Raw genomic sequence first — 25,023 nt, 5'->3', positions numbered from 1 at the left:
GTAGCATGAATATTCATTGTTAAGCTAATGATAGGTTTGTGCGTTTACGACACAGTGCTGTTCGTGCGTGAGCGTGGAGGAAATGGTAGCAAGATGGCGGCGTTGAAGGAGGAGCAGTGCTACGGATTGTCTTGTGGACGAGTGAGCAATGGCAGTAATGTCTCCGTCTTTCACGTAAAACTCACTGACAGCGCCTTGAAAGCATTTGAAGGTTATCAGAGCAGCAAGGTAAGTTAACTCAAGTACATTGTTATTTAACTACACGTTGGGTCTATTTTGCTGGGTGGCTGACAGAGCTAGCAGTGGATATGGTAACGTTACTTCACTGCCAAACCATGCCAGCTCAACTAGAACTAGCCAGCAAGCTTATTTGGTTCGATAGTCACTTAGCCAACGTTATCGCGTTAACGCTATTTTATTTACATGAGTTAGATGGTAGTTAATTACTCACTAGAAAAGTTAGTCCTTTTTACCTAGGCAATTGAGCAATATTTTATTTATTTATTATTTTTATACAGATTAGTTAACTTTTTTAAAAACCTGAACGTAGTGGCAAACGAGGCTGGTAGCTACCAATGTGTTTCAGATATAACACTAGCTAGCTTTATCCCGAAGGCTCGCTAGTTTTATCCCGAAGGTTCGCTAACTCGCATAACAAGTGTTCTTGTCAGCATAGGTAGGAATTCAGCTATATAGTTTTTGTCGTTACAACCACTAGTCGGAATCGATTAGTTAACGGTCAACTCCATTAACTAGGTAGGTAGCAATGTAAGCTAGCTAGCCAACATTAACTAACCAACTTGTTACCTAGATATGCTGTTAATCCTTTGATTCGGGGTCTGTAATCGAGCTAGGGGCGAACGTTATAACAACCATATATTTTATGTAGTTAGCAGTCTAGTTAGCTAAAAACAGTTAACGATAGCTAGTGGTGTTGAACAGCTAACTTGGCCAATCGATGACATTTGGAAAAGTTTAGTAGCTAGCTAAGTTTGCCGAGTTAACATTAAACTCTGGCGAGCAATGTCATCAGCTAGCTACCTAGCCAGCTATGCATGAATTGTAATCCACAAGTAAAGTGCAATAAAAATCCCTAGGTTACGTTGCTTTGCTCTGTTGCTTCTGACAGTCCTGAAAAGTGAGCTTTTAAGGCTAGAAATCAGTAGCCCAAATTGCCTGCTCGATCTTGCAGTTTTGGTCAGTTTAACCTTCTCCCATTTACAGCGATTATCATTTTTAAAAGCTAGTAAATAACAATGTTCTTGTGGTGATGATAGTCAGTCATGGACTTGGAGAATTATGTTAGCTAGCAATATAAAAGGTCCCCTCCCTACCTTTTTTTGATTCTACTCCTCCCTTGCTTGATTCTAATTGGGGAGCTGGCTGGCTGGCTCATTAAATATTTGACTGAGAAAAGCCTGGTCATGCAAGCTAGCTACAGTATAACAAACAAGTTTTATAGGTAGTATGGCAAGTGTTTTTATGATTGTCTTTAAATTAAGTTAGGGAAGAGGAAGTGCCCAACACAGCCAGTGATATTTGACATCAGCTACCTACCCTGGTAACACTTAAGTGTCCTTGATGTAGGTAATAAGAACATGAATGATATCCTGCTGTGCTTGTCTTTGAAGCGCATTGCCTATTAGTTTCATAATTCTGTTGCATTGTCTTGCCCACTAAACAAACATTAATTTAAAGACTAGGCTACATTGTTAGGAGTACAATGCAAATAGTCTGGGTAGCCCATTGATTAGCTGTTCAGAAGTCTTATGGACCAAGACTTGGTGCTCCCGTACTGCTTGCTGTGCTGTAGCAGAGAGAACAGTATCACTAGGGTGGCTGGAGTCTTTGACCATTTTTAGGGCTTTCCTCTGACACCGTCTGGTATAGAGGTCCTGGATGGCAGGAAGCTTGCCCCCAGTGATGTACTGGGCCCTACGTGATGCAACCAGTCAGGACGCTCTCGGTGGTGCAGCTGTAGAACCTTTTGAGGACCCATGCCAAATCTTTTCAGTCTCCTGAGGGGAAATAGGCTTTGTCGTGCCTTCTTCATGACTGTCTTAGTGTGTGTTGACCATGATCGTTTGTTGATGTGAACACCAAGGAACTTGAAGCTCTCAACCTGCTCCACTACAGCCCCGTCTATGAGAATGGAGGCGTGCTCGGTCCTCCTGTAGTCCACAATCGTCTCCTTTATCTTGATCACGTTGAGGGAGAGGTTGTTGTCCTGGCACCACGCGGCCAGGTCGCAGACCTGCTCCCTATAGGCTGTCTCATCGTTGTTGATCAGACCTACCACTGTTGTGTCATCGGCAAACTTGATGATGGCGTTGGAGTAGTGCCTGGCCATGCAGTCACGAGTGAACAGGGAGTACAGGAGGGGACTGAGCACGCACCCCCTGAGGGCCTACTGTGTTGAGGATCAGAGTGGAGGATGTGTTGTTACCTACCCCTATCACCTGGGGATGGCCTGTCAGGAAGTCCAGGATCCAGTTTCAGATGGAGGTGTTTAGTCCCAGGGTCCTTAGCTTAGTGATGAGCTTTGAGGACAATATGGTGTTGAACGCTGAGCTGTAGTCAATGAATAGCATTCTCACATAGGTGTTCATTTTGTCCAGGTGGGAAAGGGTAGTGTAGGGTGTAATAGAGATTGGGGCGGTATGCAAATGAGGGGGGTTAGAGTTTCTGGGATAATGGTGTTGTTGTGAGCCATGAACAGCCTTTCAAAGCACTTCATGGCTACAGACGTGAGTGCTACGGGTCAGTAGTCATTTAGGCAGGTTACCTTGGTGTTCTTGGGCACAGGGACTATGGTGGTCTGCTTGAAACATGTTGTTATTTCAGACTCAGTTAGGGACAGGTTGACAATGTCAGTGAAGACACTTGCCAGTTGGTCAGCGACTGCTCAAACTACACGTCCTGGTAATCCGTCTGGCCCTGCAGCCTTGTGAATGCTGACCTGTTTAAAGGTTTTACTCACATCGGCTGCGGAGCGCATGATCACACAGTTGTCCGGAACAGCTGATGCTCTCATGCATGTTTCAGTGTTACTTGCCTCAACGTGAGCATAGAAGTAATTTTGCTTGTGTCACTGGGCAGCTTGRGGCTGTGCTGCCCTTTGAAGTCCGTAATAGTTTGCAATAGGCCTGCCACATCCGATGAGCGTCTTAGCCGGTGTAGTAGGATTCAATACTAGTGCTGTATTGACACTTTTCCTGTTTGGTGGTTCGTCAGAGGGCATAGCTGGATTTCTTACAAGCTTATGGGTTAGAGTCCCGCTCCTTGAAAGCCGCAGCTCTAGCCTTTAGCTCAGTGCAGATGTTGCCTGTAGTCCATGGCTTCTGGTTGGGGTATGTACGTACAGTCACTGGGGACGATGTCATCTATGCCCTTATTGATAAACCCAGTGACTGATGTGGTGTATGGAAGAATCCCAGAACATWTTCCAGTCTGCTAGCAAAACAATCCTGTAGCTTAGCATCTGCTTCATCTGACCACTTTTTTTATAGACCGAGTCTCTGGTGCTTCCTGCTTTAATTTTTGCTTGTAAGCCGGAATCAGGAGGACAGAATTATGGTCAGAATTGCCAAACGGATGGCGAGGGAGAGCTTTGTACGCGTCTCTGTGTGAAGTAAAGGTGGTCTAGAGTTTTTCCCTCTGGTTGCACATTTGACATGCTGGTAGAAATGTGTGGTAGTTAAACTGGAGGGATTGGACCGCTGTGATCTGTGGCGATGCGGGATAGCTTTTCTCTTTTATTGCCCTGCCTGAGCTTGGTGCTGATTTTCAGAGGATGCAGCTTTGTAGTTGATGAATAGTGGCATTTTTTAAATGTCTTTCATCCCAAGGCTCCATTGTCCACTGCTGAGGGAATTAAGTTTTGAAATGTCTCTCGTAGAGGTTAAGAGCGTTGGGCCATTAATCCAAAGGTTGCTTGTTCGAATCCCAGAGCCCGCTAGGTGAAAAATCTGTCTGTACCCTTGAGCAAGTCCTCCCGTACAGACATGCCAAGTAGTCCCTTAAAGGGATATTCACCCAAATTACACAATGACATATTGGTTTCCTTATCCTGTAAGTAGTCTATGTACAAGGTATGAAAGCAATAAATGCTTTGGTTTTATTTCCCTTACTCTTCTTCCAAATGCTAAACTTTTAGCATTTGATTCACATTCAAATCATGGTACCGATATTAGCATTTTCTTAATCATTTGAAATTATCTAACATTTGAGTCGCTACAGTCACTTATAGATTTGAACATGATGTGTGAGAAATGCTAATATCGGTGTCGTGACTTTAATATGATTTGTGTTATATATGGGATTTGGGSAAATGCTTTTGGCGAAGGTGCCAGGGAAACCAAAGCATGGATTGCTGTCGTTTTGGTGAACTATCCTTTTAAGCTATGTCAGTATGTAATAGTATAAACCTCATCCTATATTCACTGGTATTAGACCACAAAGGCGTCCTCATGCTTCCCAGCTGGAACAGTTCGGAAGAGTTTGTGCATATAATTTGTCCATTTGATGATAGTTTGGCAAAAACTTCAATTAATGACAGATTTCTTGTTATCTTAGATTATTTCTGACTCTTTTGGCTACAGCGTCTCAAAATGGACAGACAGTACTGAACTCAGCAGAAAAGAAACGTCCTCTCACTGTCAACTGCGTTTATTTTCAGCAAACTTAACATGTGTAAACATTTGTATGAACATAAGATTCAACAAATGAGACATAAACTGAACAAGTTCCACAGACATGTGACTGAAATAAATGGAATGTGTCCCTGAACAAAGGGGGGGGGGGTCAAAATCAAAAGTAACAGTCAGTACCTGGTTTGGCCACCAGTTGCATTAAGTACTGCAGTGCATCTCCTCTTCATGGACTGCACCAGATTTGCCAGTTCTTGCTGTGAGATGTTACCCCACTCTTCCACCAATGCACCTGCAAGTTTCTGGACATTTCTGGGGGGAGTGGCCCTAGCCCTCACCCTCCAGTCCAACAGGTCCCAGACGTGCTCAATGGGATTGAGATCCAAGCTCTTCGCTGGCCATGGCAGAACACTGACATTCCTGTCTTGCAGGAAATCACGCACAGAACGAGCAGTATGGCTCGTGGCATTGTCATGCTGGAGGGTCAGGATGAGCCCGCAGGAAGGGTCCCACGTGAGGGAGGAGGATGTCTTCCCTGTAACGCACAGCGTTGAGATTGCCTGCAATGACAACAAGCTTAGTCCGATGATGCTGTGACACACCGCCCCAGACCACGACGGACCCTCCACCTCCAAATCGATCCCGCTCCAGAGTACAGGCCTCGGTGTAACGCTCATTCCTTCGTCGATGACGAACGTGAATCTGACCATCACCCCTGGTGAGACACAACCACAACTGATCAGCGAAGAGCACTTTTTGCCAGTCCTGTCTGGTCCAGCGATGGTGGGTTTGTGCCCCTAGGTGACGTTGTTGCTGGTGATGTCTGGTGAGGACCTGCCTTTTCAACCTGCCTACAAGCCCTCAGTCCAGCCTCTCTCAGCCTATTGCGGACAGTCTGAGCACTGATGGAGGGATTGTGCGTTCCTGGTGCAACTCGGGCAGTTGTTGCCATCCTGTACGTTCAGCTGTCCGTCCTGTCTCCCTGTAGCGCTGTCTTAGGCGTCTCGCAGTACGGACATTGCAATTTATTGCCCTGGCCACATCTGCAGTCCTTACTTACTTACTTTATTGTCCCCATGGGGAAATTTTGTTGCAGTGTCATGTACACATTTAAAGTGGCGTTAAATACAAAACAAGATTGACAATACAACTTTCAATAACAGTCACGCACCAATAAATAAAATAAAATTTTTAATTTTAAAAAGAAGAAAAGACTAGCCTGCTGGCCTTACGGGGTCAATGGGAACATTTGCCAGAGCTATTTAAGAGGGATATCACACCTGGCACAAATGATTGTCTCGTTCTATTTTTCCTGCTGAGGGGTGCCCTATACCTGCGCCCAGAGGGGAGTAATTCAAWGTCCAGGTACAGGGGGTGACTTGGGTCTAAAATGATTTTGTGAGCCTTACGGAGGGCCCTGACCTTAAAAATCTCATCCAGGACTGTCTGTTTGAGTCCTCATGCCTCCTTGCAGCATGCCTAAGGCACGTTCACACAGATGAGCAGGAACCCTGGGTATCTTTCTTTTGGTGTTTTTCAGAGTCAGTAGAAAGGGCTCTTTAGTGTCTTAATTTTTCATAACTGTGACCTTAATTGCCTACGTCTGTAAGCTGTTAGTGTCTTATCCTCTCTTGGGTACGTGAGACGTTAGCGTCCCACCTCTTCAACAGCCAGTGAAACTGCAGGGCGCCAAATTCAAATACAGAAATACTCATTATAAAAATTCAGAAAACAAAACATATTTTACATAGGTTTAAAGATTAACTTCTTGTGAATCCAACCACGGTGTCAGATTTTAAAAAATTRGCTTTACGGCGAAAGCATACCGTACAATTATTTGAGAACATAGCCCAGCAGCCAAATCATTACAAACAGTAACCAGCCAAGTGGAAGAGTTACACAAGTCAGAAATAGAGATAAAATGAATCCCTTACCTTTTGAGGATCTTCATATGGTTGCACTCAGCAGACATTCATTTACACAATAAATGTTCCTTTTGTTCGATAAAGTCTCTTTATATCCAAAAACCTCCGTTTGCGCGTAATCCACAGGCTCAAACGCAGACAAAAAATCCTAATTGTATCCGTAAAGTTCATAGAAACATGTCAAACGATGTTTATATTCAATCCTCAGGTTGTTTTTAGCCTAAATAATCGATAATATTTCAACCGGACAYTAACGTCATAAATGTGAACAAGAAAGGCACTCTCTCGGTCTCGCGCATGAAAAAGCTCTGTGACACTTTAGGGTCCACTCATTCAGACTGCTCTTCTTCATTTTTCAGAATACAAGCCTGAAACAATTTCTAAAGACTGTTGACATCTAGTGGAAGGCATAGGAACTGCATTTTGAGTCCTAAGTCAATGGATACTGTAATGGCATTGAATAGAAAACTACAAAACCAAAAAGAAAAATACTTCCCAAATGGATTTCTCAGGTTTTCGCCTGCCAAATCAGTTCTCTTCTACTCAGACACTGCAAAGAAAGGAGGGAAGTTAAGATGACAATGCCTTGTGCTCCAGTTTTGATATCTGTGCCCAGGACTCCCGAGTGGTGCAGCGGTCTAAAGCACTGCGTCACTACAGACACCCTGGTTCGTTTCCAGGCTGTTTCACAACTGCTGTGATTGGGAGTCCCATATGGCAGCGCACAATTGGCCCAGCGTCGTCTGGGTTTGGCCGGTGTAGGCCGTCATTGTAAATAAGAATTTGTTCATAACTGACTTGCCTAGTTAAAWTTAAAAAACGGCTATGAAGTGAGTTCCCAAGMTCTGGCTGGTCCTGTTTTTCCTCTCTGGGGACTTCTGTCTATTCCAAACACACAGCAGAATGACTAATCTTTTATTGCTTCTTGCTTTGTGAAATTAAATATTGGTTGTAGATGGAATAGAGTTGAGCACTGCCAGTTCATTTAGGCCTCTGGCCCCATGTTGACCAGGAGGATAACCTATAAGATGGTATATAGAAAGTATTGTTTTAACACATCCTGTTTCACCATCCAATAATAAATTATTTCCTTTTCTAGGTCTAGTCCTCCTCTGAGAATGGTATTATACAGTAGGCTTGGGTGGTATCCAGATTGTCATACCGACCTTGTGCCATACCAGGATATTCGATAACACCGGCAATGAACACAAGGGGGTGCCAAAAAATGGCCTTCTTCCCAGAATGCTAACGAAATTAGCACAAGTATTAGTGCATTTTTCAATGGAGGCTGCTAGTTAAATATGCTAACCAGCTAAATATGCTAACCAGTGCAAATGAAAATAAACTAATTGCAGAGACATTCAATCCCGCTCCATAAAGTTATGCATGTGTAGGTAGATGTCATTTTTGTTGAGTTGGGACATTGACAAGAGATGTGAATGAGAAACATTTTGCAAATGAACAGTTTTGACAATTGCTTGTCTGAAGGAAGGCATCGAACAGAATGTGTAGGCTTCACGCTGTCTTTGTGGAGTCTGGCATTGCTAGGGCAACAGGCCTGCCTGCTCTGCTCGGAGAAAACGGAGAGGAGAAGAAACGTAAGGAAATCAATATCGCGGCTACTATACATGTAACTCATCCAATGGGCTTTGACTTCTCAAACACGGCAGAAAGCTAACATATTATGCCCCATCACCTTATTAATTCAGCCATGTACTTGCAAGTTAAATGTAGGGCTCACGGTTTTCACGCAGGATAAAAAGAATGCGTAAAATATCTAGTTGCGCTTTTATAAACGCTGAATTAAAAAGCTTATTGTGATTTCTGCTCGGCATCAGACTAATTTTGCGCTTCAGTTGCACTTCAGCACTCAGAATGCTGTTTAATAATTCTCATCTATCAGCAGACAGCACTCTAAGTTATTTTCTCCGGTAAAATGCAAGCTAAACTTTAAGCAAAACATGAAATGTAGCTGGCTGCAATCTTTCTATGATAAACATTACAAATATGATGGCTGTGCATTTTTTGGGCTTTTTCATAGTAAGCTCATTTATCTGTGGCTACCAGCCAAATAGCATTGCACTACTGTTGTCATCTGATAAAGTTAAATGTTCTGCTGAATGTGTTGCTCTAATGCATTTCCTGTGAAGGAAAAATATAGTTGTATATCCTTGATCACTTGAAGCAAAAACACTGTTGGCTTTCAATATAAAACGGGACCCCTGTCAATACACAGCTGGAATCCCTGCTCCCGCTTTCTCCTGTTCTGGTATTTAAGTGATAATGCCCTAGAAGCCGGTGGTTGGAGGATTATATTGGCAAACGTATTGCACAAGTTGACTGAAGGTATTTACTAAAGTAGCTACWAATATAAAAATGTATTGAACTAGTTTAAATGGTATTTCCAAATACACCGGTATGCCGACCAAGCCTAAACAGAGGCACTGTTTTTAAACCTCACTGAGGTTCTGTAATCCGGAAGTTAGCAATGCTAACAACTACATGTAAAATCACAGAGAATGCGCACAAGCACATTGCAAACATTTTATACAGTCTCTGACCTAAACTGTACAAGGAACTTAAATGCTACTCAGTTTGCTACTTGTTTAAAACAGACATCACGGCTTTTGATCTAGGAGCGGATTCTATGCTGTTACCAAGCAGACTGATTTTGAATAAACTAACCACTTTAACTAGCTACTAAATTAGCAAACTGAAAACAACACCAGTGCATTTTTAGCACCTTTTAGACAGTTAACTTAATAGTTAAGGTACATGGCTGGCAAATTTATTTGTGAATTCCATACTAGATCACCTCTCGTTGTTGTGTGCTTGTAAACAAACACCACATGACTCGGGACTACCTGTAAGCTTCATAAAGAAAAGTAGTGACCGATGAAGTGAGTAATGTGGTCTTCTAACGTATTTCACAAGTTGACTGCAGGTATTTACTTAGATACAAATACTCAATTGTATAATACAAACGGTATTGAAAAACCTGTTATTTTCCAAATACCCCGGGAATACGGTATACCTCCCAATCCTATTATACAGCATTTAGAGCTTTGTGCTGTTTAAGTACGTTGTGCAATAGTCCTCAGGTAGCATGGCAGACTGTTATCCATGTATGACTTGAGCAGTGCCAACGTCAGCACGTTCCTCTGCTTGTACATCTGAGCGGAAGTACATAGTGAACTCGAGCTCCATTCTGGGGATTGCCAATCTGGAGCCCTAATGCGATATTTTATCCTTTGAAGCTTTGATATAAATGTACTGCAATGTGTTAAAACGTGGCCTCTTTTATGATGCGGTCGTCCTCTACCCTACATATCCCCCAATTGTCAGACAAGCGCAGGTTGTAAAGAATTGAATACCATCAAGACCTTTTCAGAACATTCTATTGCTGTACCATCTTGTTTTTTGATAGGCAGTGTTTATTCAAACGGCTGCTGGTTTTCATCAAAGTATATTTTGCCGCCAGATGCCTCCAGTTACTAAAGCAGTAACCTTTTTTAGAAAAGCAACCAGTGTATGAAATCATGCCAAAACCTTCAAGATTGCACCTACAATAGGCTATTTCAATAAAATGGATAGAAATTTAGTTGAACTTTTGGTGTCCCTTTGTGGGATGATTGACACTGTTTTGGCCCAAAGCCTTTTGGTTTCAATGGCCAAGTTATTCTTGGCTTCTGTGCAGGTAGAATGAATTTTTACATGACGTTCCTTACACAGCATTGAGCTCTATGTATGATAAAAGGATGAAGATAAGTTTATAATTTCTAACCAGTTTTTCATTGATAAGCTGAGTTAAAAACATGTTTCTCACACGTGATCCAGTCTTGCTAGTACAGAGATGTTTGTCAAGTAGCTTCACAAACTAGCAGAGCAGACACGCCTCATATCTTGTCATTGGAGAGCCTGTTCAGTCCTTTTAGTTTGCTGGTGGGCACAAGGAGAGATGTTAATGCTCTGGGTTGACTTTTCCCCTTGACACTAGAGACAAGGGACTGATTGAGCTTTAATGAGCTGTCCTCTTTCCTACTTTTTAAGTTGTCAGTTAAGAACAAATTCTTATTTACCATGACGACCTAGCGGGGTACAGTGGGCAGAACGAAAGATTTTTGCCTTGTCAGCTCAGGGACTCGATCCTGCAACCTTTCGGTTTCTGGCCCAACGCTCTAACCACTAGGCTACCTGCCTCACTTAGTATGCACGTTTGTTGCCTCCGGTGAAGGACTTCGATTGACTGTCACTGGAATTGATCGGCTGTCACCGATGTATTCCAGCCTCATAAAGACGTTTCCTCCAAATCGTGCAATCCGTCAGTTGAAATAAGCCAAAATAGAATGTACTTTCTTACTGCTTGTTGCCCATTTGTTAAACAGTAGGCCATATTTTGCGTTGTCTGAAAATCATGGCATTTCCTTATTTGTCAAAGAACGCACTTTGAACGTTTTTGTCTCACGCTATCTGGGATGATACAGGGAAGGTTTCCGACCCTATGGGAAGGAGCAGCGACTGGTCTGGATTTTGTTGCTTCGTGCTGGTCAGCCAGCCCTGATGCCATGGATTTTTAAGGAATGCTGACTCCCCAGTTTGAACAGAATGAATGGGGCGCTAGCGAGACCATAACCACAGGCATATGACTGCCGTGGGCTAGTCACACTGGACGGCCTGGTGTCAATGTGTACAGAGCAGACCTAACCTGCATTCTTGCTACGTCTCGTGTCTAGTCATTGCACTGTAAAAGACATGACCCAGTAGTCAAGTGTTGGGAGCTGCCCCAGATAATGTCCTGTCCTTCTGACAGCTGGTCTGGTGCTGTTGTTGGATCTTAACACCATGTCTGAGGCCCTGGGCCCACATGGGGAGCTTCTCTGTTCCACTGCCCTCTGACCTCCTCACAGACGAGTCCTGGACAATTCAGAAGGATCCTGATCCTCATAACAGCATCTGTCATTACTTTTAGTTCCTTTGTCACAGGTTAGTTAATGTCCCATAATTGGATGGCATTATGTGGGTAATTTGACTTGTGCTGATAAACACACACCCCTGAGGGGCCCCTGTGTTGAGGGTCAGCATTGAGGTGTTGCCTATCCTCACCACCGGGGGCAACCTGTCAGGAAGTCTAGGATCCAGTTGCAGAGGAATGTGTTCAGTCCCAAGGTCCCGAGCTTAGTGATGCTTTTGTACTTGACTATTGTGTTGAACGATGAGTTGTTGAACATTGCGGGTAACTTGCTACCAGAGAGAAACACAGGAAAATAGTACCAGAGAAAAGTGTACACATCAGTCTGAGCGCTGTATGGTGATCAAAGCCTGTTCGTGAATGGTGGAATTTGATTGGTCAAGACGAAAGCAAAGAGATGTATCTGACCCAGAGAAGTGCAACTGAAACACAAAATTTGTCCTTTTACATTCATGATTTGGAGCAAACTCTGACTGACGCCGAGCAGTATTTCCAATAAGAATAATTTTAGATCTGTGTTCTGTACTTTTCTGCCCGAAAAACGCAGAATCCTGCCTTAATGCGTCCTCTGTGGAGCTGTCTGTCACATCTTGAATAGTCTTCCCCACTTCAACCTACAACTGGAACTCCCAGCAGTGTTCCTTTTTAATGCATTGAGATTTTTCAAAGTTCAAGTAAGGTGTATGTATCTCAAGTTCCAATTTCTGCTGTTTGTAGAAGCTTCATAGAAATGTCACCTTCACTTTCCGACCTGAATTTTTCTTTGTAAGGAATTTGATTGCTCAGTTCCTCTACAGACAGCTGTTGCAAACTAGCCTAACCTCGTAGTATTTTGATTTCGTTTTCAAGAGTGGAACAATGGTGTTACGTCGTCATTATTTTCAAACGTCACTGGTACGTGAAATTTATTTTATTTTATTATATCTATCCATGTGGAAACAGCCTCTTCTGTCAATCATTAATTTAAGCTGTTTTAGGCCTATGTGGTTTAATACATTAAGCAGTTTTATGTAAAGTAGTACGTTTTTGTTTCAAAGAACTGTGGAGACCCCTTTGACGTGATTCCAAATAAGCCAACACAATGACCCTCATTGATTTGTGAGCGTTTGTTACATTGAGTTTAAACTTTAAACCAGTGTTTTATAGTAGTGCAAATATCTCCCCAGAGAGATGAGGGAAATACACCACTGCGCTGTTATCTATAGGGATGTTTATTTGGTGAACATTGAGGCCTGCAATGTTTTAGGAGTAGCCCTCCTACCGACCCTGACACATGGCATGCTAGTCTTGTTACAGGCAGGTTCATGTGGATGGGGATTAAGACTAACTATTCTTGTCTCTTATATTGCAGGACTGTAATCCAAAAAGAAAGTAGCCCTAATGTTAAAAGGGGAAAGCACCAGTGAAAACATTGTGCTTTTGCTTTGGCAGGAATGTGTCTGTGCATATGTCTTCTCTTCGCATGCAGGTAACACGAGACTCAGACAGCTGACACTTTGCCAACTAGTCTGCAGGTCAATAACTTCCCAGTGTCCAAACCACTCATTAAACTGCCAACAACAGGTGAATGTTGAAGGAACACCATCGCTCAACTCTCTATTCTAACCTCGTGTTATCAGTCTTTGTCTTACAAAGGTACTCCCCGGAGAGTAGAAATCTTGGGCCTAGACTCAATCAGATTTGTCTCTTTGTTGCATGACACCAGCTGGTGGCCATTCTCTGGTGTTGTGTGAACTTCCATGGCCCTGTCATTGAGTCACGGTCAGAATTAGGGCTGTGACTTTACCAGTATTGCAATATTTTTCCATGGCAAAAATTAAAACACAAAGCAGGCAACTCTTTGGTCCTTTAAAAACCTGCTGTATGTAAAATATTGTGTGCTATAGCTTGGCAAGTAAATGTCATCTAGTCACACGTAATCTTTGTTTCCAGGATTGGGGCTGTTTTCCTAAAGAAGTTCAATGTGCTTTGTTTTTTGTTTCCTTGCCGCAACACTAACGAGTATTGCAATACTGCTATCGCCCCAGACCTAGTCAGGGGCCACATTCTGTCCTAAGGTTAGCTCTGTAGAACATTCTGGGCTCCAGTCCCAGAGAATAGTGACATGTCAGCAGCCCATTCAAATGAACAGGCTGAGTGTTGCACTCTGTCAGTGGAGGGGGATGGGGGAGCTAAATTCGGTGCTCTGTTTTATATTCCAGTGGTGGGGGGGACTGAATGTGCAGGCTCCATTAAAGGTCTGGCTGGCTAGTTGGACTGAGCACATGTCTAGGTGAAACCAGAGGGGATCACTTCCCAGGAAAGGGATGGGTTGTATTGGAGAACATCTGGGAGAAGATCTCTATTCTGTTGGTTAGAATATGAAGTGCCTCTTTCAATGACTGTTTGGTATCGTTACTTGTGAAATAAAAAATGTCACATTGCATCACACATTCCAAATCATTCACTCAAATCTGACCACAGGTGTTGGTTTTATTACATTCTTGTGCGTTGTCTTTATGCCCAATTTGCACTGAATCTGCATTCACCACATAGTGTGTTCAAGTTAGCACCTCATTCTCATAAGGATGTGGCAAAGGAAGAACCTGAACCTTTTTGATGTGTCAAGTCACCCATGATTTGAGAACACTAAAAAACATAATTATATGACTAATGGGAAAGTACGCATGCCAGGGGCTACCCTGTTCAAGGTGCTATGTTCTCAGCTGCCAGTGTGAGCTCTGTGGCTGTTCAGTAGGGCTCTATAAAATCCGCATTGCGGAGAACGTGGACGGAATCCAGACATTAAAACAGAATTCGACAATATAAAATAATGTATGGAACTTAGTAGGAAATCAACTAAATGTATTTAACTTAATCATGACAAGAAAAGGCATCAGTAATTTCATATTTTCTAGCCACTTTCTGAAACCTGTGTGTATAGCCGTTAGCGATGCTAATGATAACCTTCTGGGAGATGGAAATGCTTTCCCAAAAGCGTTCTTAATTAAATGTTAACTTCAAAGTAACCTATGCCTACCTGGCAGAATGATATTATGACTTGACATAAATTGAATTTTATTTGTCACATGTGRCAAATTTAAGCAGGTGTAACTCTGCCATCACAGGAGCGCTACAGAAACATCGCTAACCAATGGTCTCTTGCTAGTGCTCACTTGCATTAACCCTTAACCTACAATGGTCACGCCCCTGTGTAAAATCAAATTAACATTTAAAAAAAATCCAAGCTGCGTCTCAATCCGCCGCATCTGCGGTGAAAGGTGGCAGAGCTAAAGCGGTGTTTGTTAAACCATGAGACGTCCCGAAAATCGGCKTTCTCACAAAATCGGATGTAGCGTCCAAACGGTTTGGCCTACAAACTACACTCTATTGAAAGATGAGATTCTCACGAACACGATGATGTTCTGTTTTGCTCTAGGGCCTCCACAAGCCTCAAAACTCGTCTGAAGGTTCCCGGTGCCAGTAACATTTAAGCATAGATAACGATTAGTGCCTAAAATAAGGGCATAAATGCATGTAAAAAATTAACTGATCATATCTCTCAGATATAGGACAGACGCATAATAAAACATTTTGTAGGGCTCTCAGTCAGTGGTTGGGTGTTCTGCAGTGCCAGCATCCCCTCAGTTGCAGCTCGACCCTGGTCTTTCCAAAGGCTGTTCAGGTTGGCTAGCCTCACTTTATGGTTCACGTGAGCTCTAGACGTGTCAATGAGGAAGGAAACCAGATGGACTTCCTCTTGCTTGTCAGTTGTCGTCAAGCATTTTCCCTCGGAATATTGTTCCTTTGTTCATTACATAGGCAGGCTAACTTATAGAAGCTTGGCACTGCTTAGTGGAATTAATTTTTGTGCTTTGTCTCCCATCAGGAAAATCATGTTATGCTCTTAAGTCTCATCATGCAACCAAAAGTTTCCTCAGTAGTGGTATGTTTATGGCTAGGTCTGCTTGACTTGGATAGAGTAGGCTATACACTGACATTTGCCAAGCTGTCTGCTGTGCTGCTACCATGGCTTCTTTAGCAGTAGCAGTTTACACCATTGTGTAATAGGTTTAAAGCTTTACCTAAGGTGAAAGGGGGAACTTGTTCTTCAATCTTATTTCTCTCACACATTCGTACACGGTCAGGCTTTGTTGTAGGTTGAACGGATGATTACACTGATGGGGCTCCAAAACCCCACATGCTATGCGTGGAKGTTTGTGTACAACTTGTTTACCAAAGTTATTTTGCTCATAACATTAAAGAATTATCACAACTTTTTTTGTTTATAGTTCTATTCGGCTTTTGATGAAGTATATCTCATGCCTATTCACACAACTGATGTCGGTTTCTTAAGTCTGCCTATGTCATTCGATATAATTTGGCTGTGCTGTTGGGCACATTGCGATCTAGGGTTGGGTGGTATCCAGATGTCCATACCGTGCCATCCCGGGATATACAGTTTTACCGGTAGTGCACACAAGGGGCGCTATTGTTATTTTTTTCCAAAGTAAAAAAAAAAAGCCCATAAAACTTACCAGAATGCTAACAAGTACTAAGGAATTCTCATAGCGGATGCTATGTAAATGGTAATGAACACATGCAATAATTTACTACTAGGACAGGCAACCCAGCTCAAAGTTATGCAAGTATCTCAAAATGCAGTTTGCAGCACACACAAAACAAATATTAGACCGCAGGGATCTTAATCCAGGAGGGGATTGTCTCTGCTACTGTTACCAAGAAGCTTTATCTAGAAGCTTTATCTTGCAAGTTAACGTTAGCCCCTTAGCTAAAGTTAGAAAACCCCAGCTGAAGAGAATGTATTTGGCACATATTAACTTAACTTATAAGATATATAGTTGGCAAACATTAGTATTGAATTTCAAGTGTAACTTGATCACCTCACTTAAGTTCCCCTGCAGGAGTGACTCACCTCACGAAGCTCCCATTTTGCTAATTTTGCTTCTTTGTAAACAAACACGCATGACTGCCTTAAACTGTTGTTTTTTTGGGAAACTAGTACCTGTAGGCTTCTTAATGAGAACTACATCATAAAAAATGATCTAGCGGGCAAAATGAACGTGTTCTGCATTATCTATTACCTAGTGCACAATTTGACTGCAGGTATTTATAAAAGTATTAATATTCAAATCCCCAAAAACATCACTTACCAACAAGTACAAAGGCAGTGGTTCCTAAACTTTTTATAGTCCCGTARCCTTTCAGCAAACATTCAACCTCCAGCTGCGTATGCTTTCTAGCACCAGGGTCAACACGTTCTCAAATGTTGTTTTTTGCCTTCATTGTAAGCTTGCCACACACTATACGATACATTTAGTACTCATAAGAATGAGTGAGGTTTTGTCACAACCCGGCTCGTGGGAAGTGACAACGAGCTCTTATAGGATAATTTTATTTAACCTTTTGTACATTGAAATGGTCAATAACTCACCACAGGTTAATGAGAAGGGTGTGCTTGAAAGGATGCACATAACTCTGCGATGTTGTATTGGAGAGGGTCTGTGTTAAATCATTTTCCACACAGTCTGTGCCTGTATTTAGTTTTCATGCTAATGAGAATCCACTCTCAAATAGGTACGTGGTTGCAATGGGCATCTGTGTCTTTAACAGTGCAATTTGCCAAGGCAGGATACTCGGAGCACAGCTGATTTAAAAACAAAAAATAATAATCACAGAACCGCTTGTTGCAATTTCTGAGGCACAATTGTTCAAATATCAGTAAGTYGACTGGAGGCAGGGCATGAAAGGGATAACGAATCCATTTGTTTGTCATCTGTTTCAGGAAAGTACCTGCGTAATTGCGCACCCAACTCACTCGGGTGCTTCGCTATATCACATTTGACATTGTCCATAAGCTTGAGCTCATTTGCACACAAAAAATCATACAATGATGGAAAGACCTGTTGTCCTTAATGCAGACCGAGAAGAGCGCCAACTTCTTAATCATAGCCTCAATTTTGTCCCGCACGTTGAATATTAAAAAAAAATATATATTTCACCTTTATTTAACCAGGTAGGCTAGTTGAGAACAAGTTCTCATTTGCAACTGCGACCTGGCCAAGATAAAGCATAGCAGTGTGAACAGACAACAACACAGAGTTACACATGGAATAAACAAGTCAATAACATAGTAGAAGAAGAAAAAATATACAGTTGAAGTCGGAAGTTTACATACGCCTTAGCCAAATACATTTAAACTCAGTTTTTCAACATTCCTGACATTTAATCCTAGTAAAAAATGTCCTGTTTTAGGTCAGATAGGTTCACCACTTTATTTTAAGAATGTGAAATGTCAGAATAATAGTATAGAATGACTTTCAGCTTTTATTTCTTTCATCACATTTCCAGTGGGTCAGAAGTTACACTCAATTAGTATTTAGTAGCATTGCCTTAAACAATTTAAATTTGGGTCAGATGTTTCGTGTAGCCTTCCACAAGGTTCCCACAATAAGTTGGGTGAATTTTGGCCCATTCCTCCTGACCAGAGCTGGTGTAACGGAGTCAGGTTTGTCGGCCTCCTTGAAGGCACACGCTTTTTCAGTTCTGCCCACAAATTTCTATGGGATTGTGAGGTCGGGGGCTTTGTGATGGCCACTCCAATACCTTGACTTTGTTATCCTTAAGCCATTTTGCCACAACTTTGGAAGTATGCTTGGGGTCATTGTCCATTTGGAAGACCCATTTGCGACCAAGCTTTAACTTCCTGACTGATGTCTTGAGATGTTGCTTCAATATATCCACATAATTTTCTTTCCTCGTGATGCCATCTATTTTTGAAGTGCACCAGTCCCTCCTGCAGCAAAGCACCCCCACAATATGATGCTGCCACCCCTGTGCTTCACGGTTGGGATGGTGTTCTTCTGCTTGCAAGCCTCCCCCTTTTTCATCCAAACATAACGATGATCATTATGGCCAAAAAGTGCAGTCTTTTGTTTCATCAGACCAGAGGACATTTCTCCAAAAAGTACAATCTTTGTCCCTATGTGCAGTTGCAAACCGTAGTCTGGCTTTTTATTGGTGGTTTTGGAGCAGTSGCTTCTTCCTTGCTGAGCAGCCTTTCAGGTTACGTCAATATAGGACTCATTTTACTGTGCYTATAGATACTTTTGTACCGGTTTCCTCCAACATCTTCAAGGTCCTTTGCTGTTCTGGGATTGATTTGCACTTTCGCACCAAGGTACGTTCATCTCTAGGAGACAGAACGGGTCTTCTTCCTGAGCGGTATGACGCATGCGTGMTCCCATGGTGTTTATACTTTTTATACTATTGTTTGTACAGATTAACGTGGTGCTTTCAGGCGTTTGGAAATTGCTCCCAAGGATGAACCAGACTTGAGGTCTACAATTTTTTTTCTGAAGTCTTGGTTTATTTATTTTGATTTTCCCGTGATGTCAAGGAAAGAGGCACTGAGTTTGAAGGTAGGCCTTGAAATACATCCACAGGTACACCTCCAATTGACTCAGGCTAATTGACATAATTTATCAGAAGCTTCTAAAGCCACAACACAATTTTCTGGAATTTTCCAAGCTGTTAAAGGCACAGTCAACTTAGTGTATGTAAACCCCTAACCTACTGGAATTGTGATACAGTGAAATAATCTCTCTGTAAACAATTGTTGGAAAAATTACATGTCATGCACAAAGTTGCTMTCCTAACTGACTTGCCAAAACTGTAGTTTAACAAGAAATGTGTGGAGTGGCTGAAAAACAAGTTTTAATGACTCCAACCTAAGTGTATGTAAACTCCCTGTAATCCTAGATTCAGATCCTTCAAGTGAGGAAAAAACATCACCCAGATAGGCCAGTCGTTTGAAACTCAACATCATGCAAGCGGTAGGACAAGTGAAAATTATGGTCTAAAGAACTTTAAACTCGTCTCTCAATTTAAAAAAAAATCGTCAGTACTTAGCCCCTTGATAACCAGCGCACTTCTGTATGTTGTAAAGCATGACATGGTCGCTGCCCATATCATTGCGTTGTGCAGAAAATACACGAGTTCGGTGGCCTTGCTTTACAGTGAAAATTGTTAACTTTGTTAGCTTGACAGACGTTTTGGACACTGTCAGGCATTGTCTTGGCAGCAAGAGCCTCTCGGATGCTGCAGTGTACCCAAGTGGCGTCGGGAGCAACTGCTTCCACGCGCGTTACCACTCCACTATGCCTCCCTGTCCATGGCGTTTGCACCATCAGTACAGATACCAACACATATTGACCACAAGTCCATTTAATGTCACAAAGCTATCCAGTACTTTAAAAATATCCTCTCCTGTTGTCTCGGTTTGCAGAAGGTGTCTTCCTTAATTGACCCCCCCCCCCATAAACGTAACGGACATATACCAGGAGCTGTGCCAGGCCCACCACTTCTGACTCATCCAGCTGTAACGCATASAATTCACTGGCTTATAATAGACGCAGTAATTGTTTCAAAACATCTCCTTCCTTGTCACTGATGCGTCGTGAAACAGTGTTTGAAGGCTTTGTCTCTAGTTTTTTGGCCTTTTCCCCCAAGATTGTCCCAGCCATATCTGTGGCAGCAGGAAGAATTAAGTCCTCCACAATGGTATGGGGCTTGTCTAAGCCATTCGGTAGCTCACCATATAAGATGCTTCTAGTCCTATCTTATTAATAGTATGTTCATTTTAGCAAGTCAATTAATGAATTGTTCATCAGTCTAATTGCTTGGGGGTAGAAACTGTTTCGGAGCATTTTGGTCCTAGACTTGGCGCTCCGCTACCGCTTGCTGTACGGTAGCAGAGAGAACAGTCTATGACTTGGGGTGACTGGAGTCTCTGACAATTGACAGACCAGCTAGATCTGACTTGGCGCTCCGCTACCGCTTGCTGTACGGTAGCAGAGAGAACAGTCTATGACTTGGGGTGACTGGAGTCTCTGACAATTTTATGGGCTTTCCTCCGACCGCCTATTATATAGGTCCAGGATGGCAGGAAGCTTGGCCCCAGTGACGTACTGGGCCGTTTGCACTACCCTCTGTAGCGCCTTGCGGTCAGATGCTGAGTAGTTGCGATACCAGGCGGTCATGCAACCGGTCAGGATGCTCTTGATGGTGCAGCTGTACAACCTTTTGAGGATCTGGGAACCCATGGCAAATCTTTTCAGTCTCCTGAAGGGGAATACGTTTTGTCGTGCCCTCTTCACGACTGTCTTGGTATGTTTGGACCATGATAGTTTGTTGGTGATGTGGACACCAAGGAACTTGAAGCTCTCAACCTGCTCCACTACAGCCATGTCAATGTTAATGGGGGCCTGTTCGGCACGCCTTTTCCTGTAGTCCACGATCCACTCCTTTGTCTTACTCGCAATGAGGGAGAGGTTGTTGTCCTGGCACCACGCTGCCAGTTCTCTGACCTCCCTATAGGTCGTCTCATCGTTGTCGGTGATCAGGCCTACCACTGTTGTTGTCAGCCGACTTAATGATGTCTTACTACTCGAAAGTCGTCTTAATTCTCACTCAACTCCCGTGGCTTATTTTTCAAATTGGCATGTTTTTTTTCTTCTAAAATGTCTGTGCAAGAGTCAAGGTTTCATTGAGATGTGAGTACTTTCGCGCACAAAATACAGGGAAGGAAAGGCACTACTCCCAATATAAGTGAACCCCAAATCAATGTAGTTGGCATATTTGCAACTCTTCGATGGTCCAACTTCCCTGTCCGTTCGGTGCTTTCCCGGGTAAGGGTAGGGGGTAGCTCTTCGGCTGTATCAGATTCACAACTGTCAGTGTCCGTGCCTGCTGGGCTAACAACAAATGTACAATTACTGATGCTAGCATTGGTTGTGCTCGTGGAGGCAGAACAACTTGCCGTCAACAGGTGAAATACTGCTGGTAGTAGCAGTACTACCAGTAGAGCTGGTATGTGTTTCTATGGACTTATTAAATGGACTATTTGAGGATTTAAAAATATATTAAAAAATAATAATTATAATGAATCACATTTTTATTTGGGGTACCCCCAACAGCATTGCGTGTACCCCACTTTGGGAATACCTGTAATAAGGAATCGTTAGACAACGCTAACTAAATGCTAATGAGCGCATTGCCAACATTTTGTACGTTTCTGACCTAAACGATAACATTTTACTCAAACGCTACTTAACCATTAAGGCTCTTGTTCCAGGAGGGGATTCTCTGCTGTTAGAAGAAGCAAACCACTTAGCTAGATAACTAGCTACTAAATTAGCAAACCAAATGCACAACTGCAGAGCATTTAGAACGTAAACTTAATATTTATAAGAGATCTAGCTGGCAAACATTTTAGTTGTGAATTCCATACTGTAATTAGATCACCTGGCACATGCTGCACAACAGTGACTCACAAGGCACCGGTATCTTGTCATTGTGTGCTTGTTAACATAGTGACTGGGGACTACCGTAAGCTTCTGTACGTAATGTGACAGATGAAATGAACACAATGTTCTTTATCTCCTAATGTATTGCACAAGTTGACTGCAGGTGTTTACTTAAAATAAATAGTTTTGGCGGTATTGCAAAACCACCCCGTGGCTTTTTCCAAATACCCCGGTATACTGGCCAAGCCTATGGTCATCAGGCTATGCTCATCTGATTTTATGGGTGTGCTTAGTGAAAATCTAGAGGATTTATTGACAGTGTTTGTACCCCGTAACTTCATTTATCAGCCTCATCTGGGGGCTGCTAACAGCTGAAAATATTTTGAAAAATGTCAGCACCTTGAACACTATACTGATTGACTGGCTGTTGTAATGAATAGCATGTGTGATATAAAACAAATGACTGCCCAGCTACTGGCATGCTGCTTTTTATGCGTACAGATTATCTGATGAATATGCCTGTATATCTGTCTGCTTGTGTGTCTATGTAGGTGAACACATGAAAAGGAGGAAGGAAGCTCTGCTGATTGAAGTTGATAGGCTGCTGCTTGCTTTGCATTTCAATCCTGTCACCCTCTAAAGGGATGGTTTAATGGGTTGAGCGATAGCAAGGCCTCAACGTTTAGAGATAGTTTGGAGCGGCATTGTGAGGCAATTTCCACTGCACAGGGGCAGGTCCAAAATAAACTCTAATCTGAATGCTTGATGTAAAATACAGACAGTTGTTACCCCCTCATCCAAAAATGACATTTTTAAAAGCTCATGCTGACAGTGATCCACTGTGAGTTAGTATGCACATGGGAAATAAAGGGACTACTTCCTCACCTGTTGCTGCTTGACATATTAGTTATATCATAATGTTCAAAGGACATTAGCTAGATTATCAAGATTACTCTTTTTGTATGCCTAGACTTTTTGAAGATTCATAACAAGGGTAATACGATGGTAATTTCGAGATGGTTAGATTTCTCTATTGCACAGTGCTTTGTTCAGTGTGCATGTCACTTGAATGGGCCTTAATGAACAGTCCACTACATTTCCCCACCAAGCAGGATCTATGAAGTTTCACCCACTAAATGTACAGTATGATCATTTTTCAATGTGACTATTAATTTGTCCTCGTCCATCTCTCTCAGGGCCTGTCTTCACAACCGCTGATCCGATTTACTGGAAGCCAAGGGGTAAGTGCATTCGTAGTTTTTATAAACCTTTTAATTTTGTATCTGTCCGAGTGAAATTGGGATCACTGTCTTCAAATTATATGTTGAGTTTGCACCAACAACTACATTTTCCTATCAGTAAAGAATGATTAACTCAATGACTGTGTCCTGTGTGTATAACCAGGCACTGACTAAATTGCCTCTGTCGCTGCAGTGAGCTGTATTTGTTGTTTGCAGGTGACTGGCAGGATTAGATTTTCCTGTAATTTTAGCGTGGCTGCACTGAGCAGGAAGAGCACGGCTATACTCGGAGCCCTGGAGTAGGGGTTGCCTTCCCAGGGTGGACAGACAGGAAAGCTATCTGAGACAAGGACCCAGACCAGCCCATCACTATTCCAGTTCTTGCAGCAATAGCCTGTATAATTCACCCATACATTCTGCAGTAGCATTAAAATAGAAAAAAAACTACAGTGAGCGTTGTTGCATTCTCATTACGAGCAGCATTGTATGCATTCCAGACATTTAGCTCTGCTAGTCCAACGTTTCTCCACCAAACGAAAGCTTACTAATGTGGGTCACAGTGAAGCAGCCTCAATATCAGAGGTAACACTTTTCAAACGGGTGTCATGCCTTGCCTTATACCCTGTGGTGTTTACTGTGTAGATGAATCTATTATCATGTCAGAGGTCTCCAGAACTTAAACTGGAGCGGTGTCTCAGATCTTGCTAACGTGTCTAATTTATTGGTTTGGATAAGCTACGTAGGCCGTATGTCTAATCAGTACTGTTTAGGACTAGATAAGCTAAAGCTAGGTGGGCTGCCTGAACAGTTGCATGTAGAGAAGGAAGGTGGGTCCTAGCAATCCAGTGGGTTATAGAAAGGTTTGTGGCCATTGGATTGTTCTTTTTAACTTCTGTCTCTTGAATGTCTTTAACCCTCAGTCTGTAATATTTGATAAAGCTAGAGAGTATTGAAGGTGCAGCTGATTTCTTCTTATTGTGGTGTATCTCCATCAGATGCCTGCATCTTTCCTCCCTGGCTCATTTCAAATGCTTGAGGTGGGATCAGTAATTGGTCCGATCAACTTGAGAGATCAGAGGGTTAGAAAAGATGGTGTTTTTCCGTGATGAGTTATGGCTGGGCTGGGTGTGAACCTTTTTAGAGTTCACTGGAAAGCTAATGAGAGAGGGGAATGAGGGGGAAAGCTGCTAAATGATGTCGGCTGCTCRGTGAGTCCCATAACATTAACATTCATTCATATTGGCAGAGCTTTCATTCACAGCCACTTCCAGGGTCAAGGTGGCATAATAGAACCAGCTCAAAGAACAGCCAGGAAAGGTAAACATCCTGTTTGTTTGTGTCAGTGTTCCTCCGGCTGTGTGTCTGGCTGTATTTGGCGAGGACCGGTATGTGCCAGAGATGATGGCCCCCTGCTGTACACAGCCTCTCCTGCCTCAGTTTAATTAATTTTAGCGCTGAGGATGAGACCAGAGGAGCTGCTGTGAAGGGCCAGTCCTCTCGAGTCCCCCCGGCCTGAAAAGAGGCTTTGTTTGCAGGACACCGTGCAAAATAAGAGGAGAAGGGGGTTGAAAATGGCTGTTAAAATCCACTTGCTTTTCAAATGTTAGCGGGGTAGGGTGGGGGACCGTGTCTGTCTGGGCCAGAGGGTACACTGGAGTGTGCCGTTCATTCAGCTTTTTGTTMAGGATGAACTTCCCTTCTTTCCATGCACCCATTTTTTCTTGCTCCATGTTTTGGTAATGCATAATTTTGTTTTAGCATTTCCTCTGGGAGATGGCTGCTTCCAAACTTTCTGGTTTGGCTAGATGCAGTGGTTTTATGGGGGGGACACTGGTGTTTGTGGATTAACGAGGCTTTTAAAGAGGGTTGTCAGTCACCACCTGATGGTAACATGTCTATGTGAAGTTCCATTGTACATAGATAACTGCCAGT

At 42.7% G+C, this 25,023-nt stretch overlaps 1 protein-coding gene across 1 annotated transcript in view; it reads left to right on the top strand.

Moving 5' to 3' along the window:
- The window catches only part of LOC111975389 (RNA polymerase II elongation factor ELL), a 49,360-nt gene that overhangs the window by 765 nt on the left and 23,572 nt on the right, over positions 1–25,023 (top strand). Inside the window, exons 2-3 of the mRNA XM_024003654.2 lie at positions 56–228; positions 23,047–23,091. Coding sequence (XP_023859422.1) covers positions 94–228; positions 23,047–23,091 — 180 coding nt within the window. The 5' untranslated portion in view covers positions 56–93. The remainder of the gene's footprint in view (positions 1–55; positions 229–23,046; positions 23,092–25,023) is intronic.

The sequence above is a fragment of the Salvelinus sp. IW2-2015 genome, linkage group LG16 (assembly GCF_002910315.2).
Source record: "Salvelinus sp. IW2-2015 linkage group LG16, ASM291031v2, whole genome shotgun sequence".
In the NCBI taxonomy this organism is placed as follows: Eukaryota; Metazoa; Chordata; class Actinopteri; order Salmoniformes; family Salmonidae; genus Salvelinus; species Salvelinus sp. IW2-2015.
Note: the sequence above shows the minus strand (reverse complement) of the source record. Positions and strands in the feature narration are given on the sequence as shown.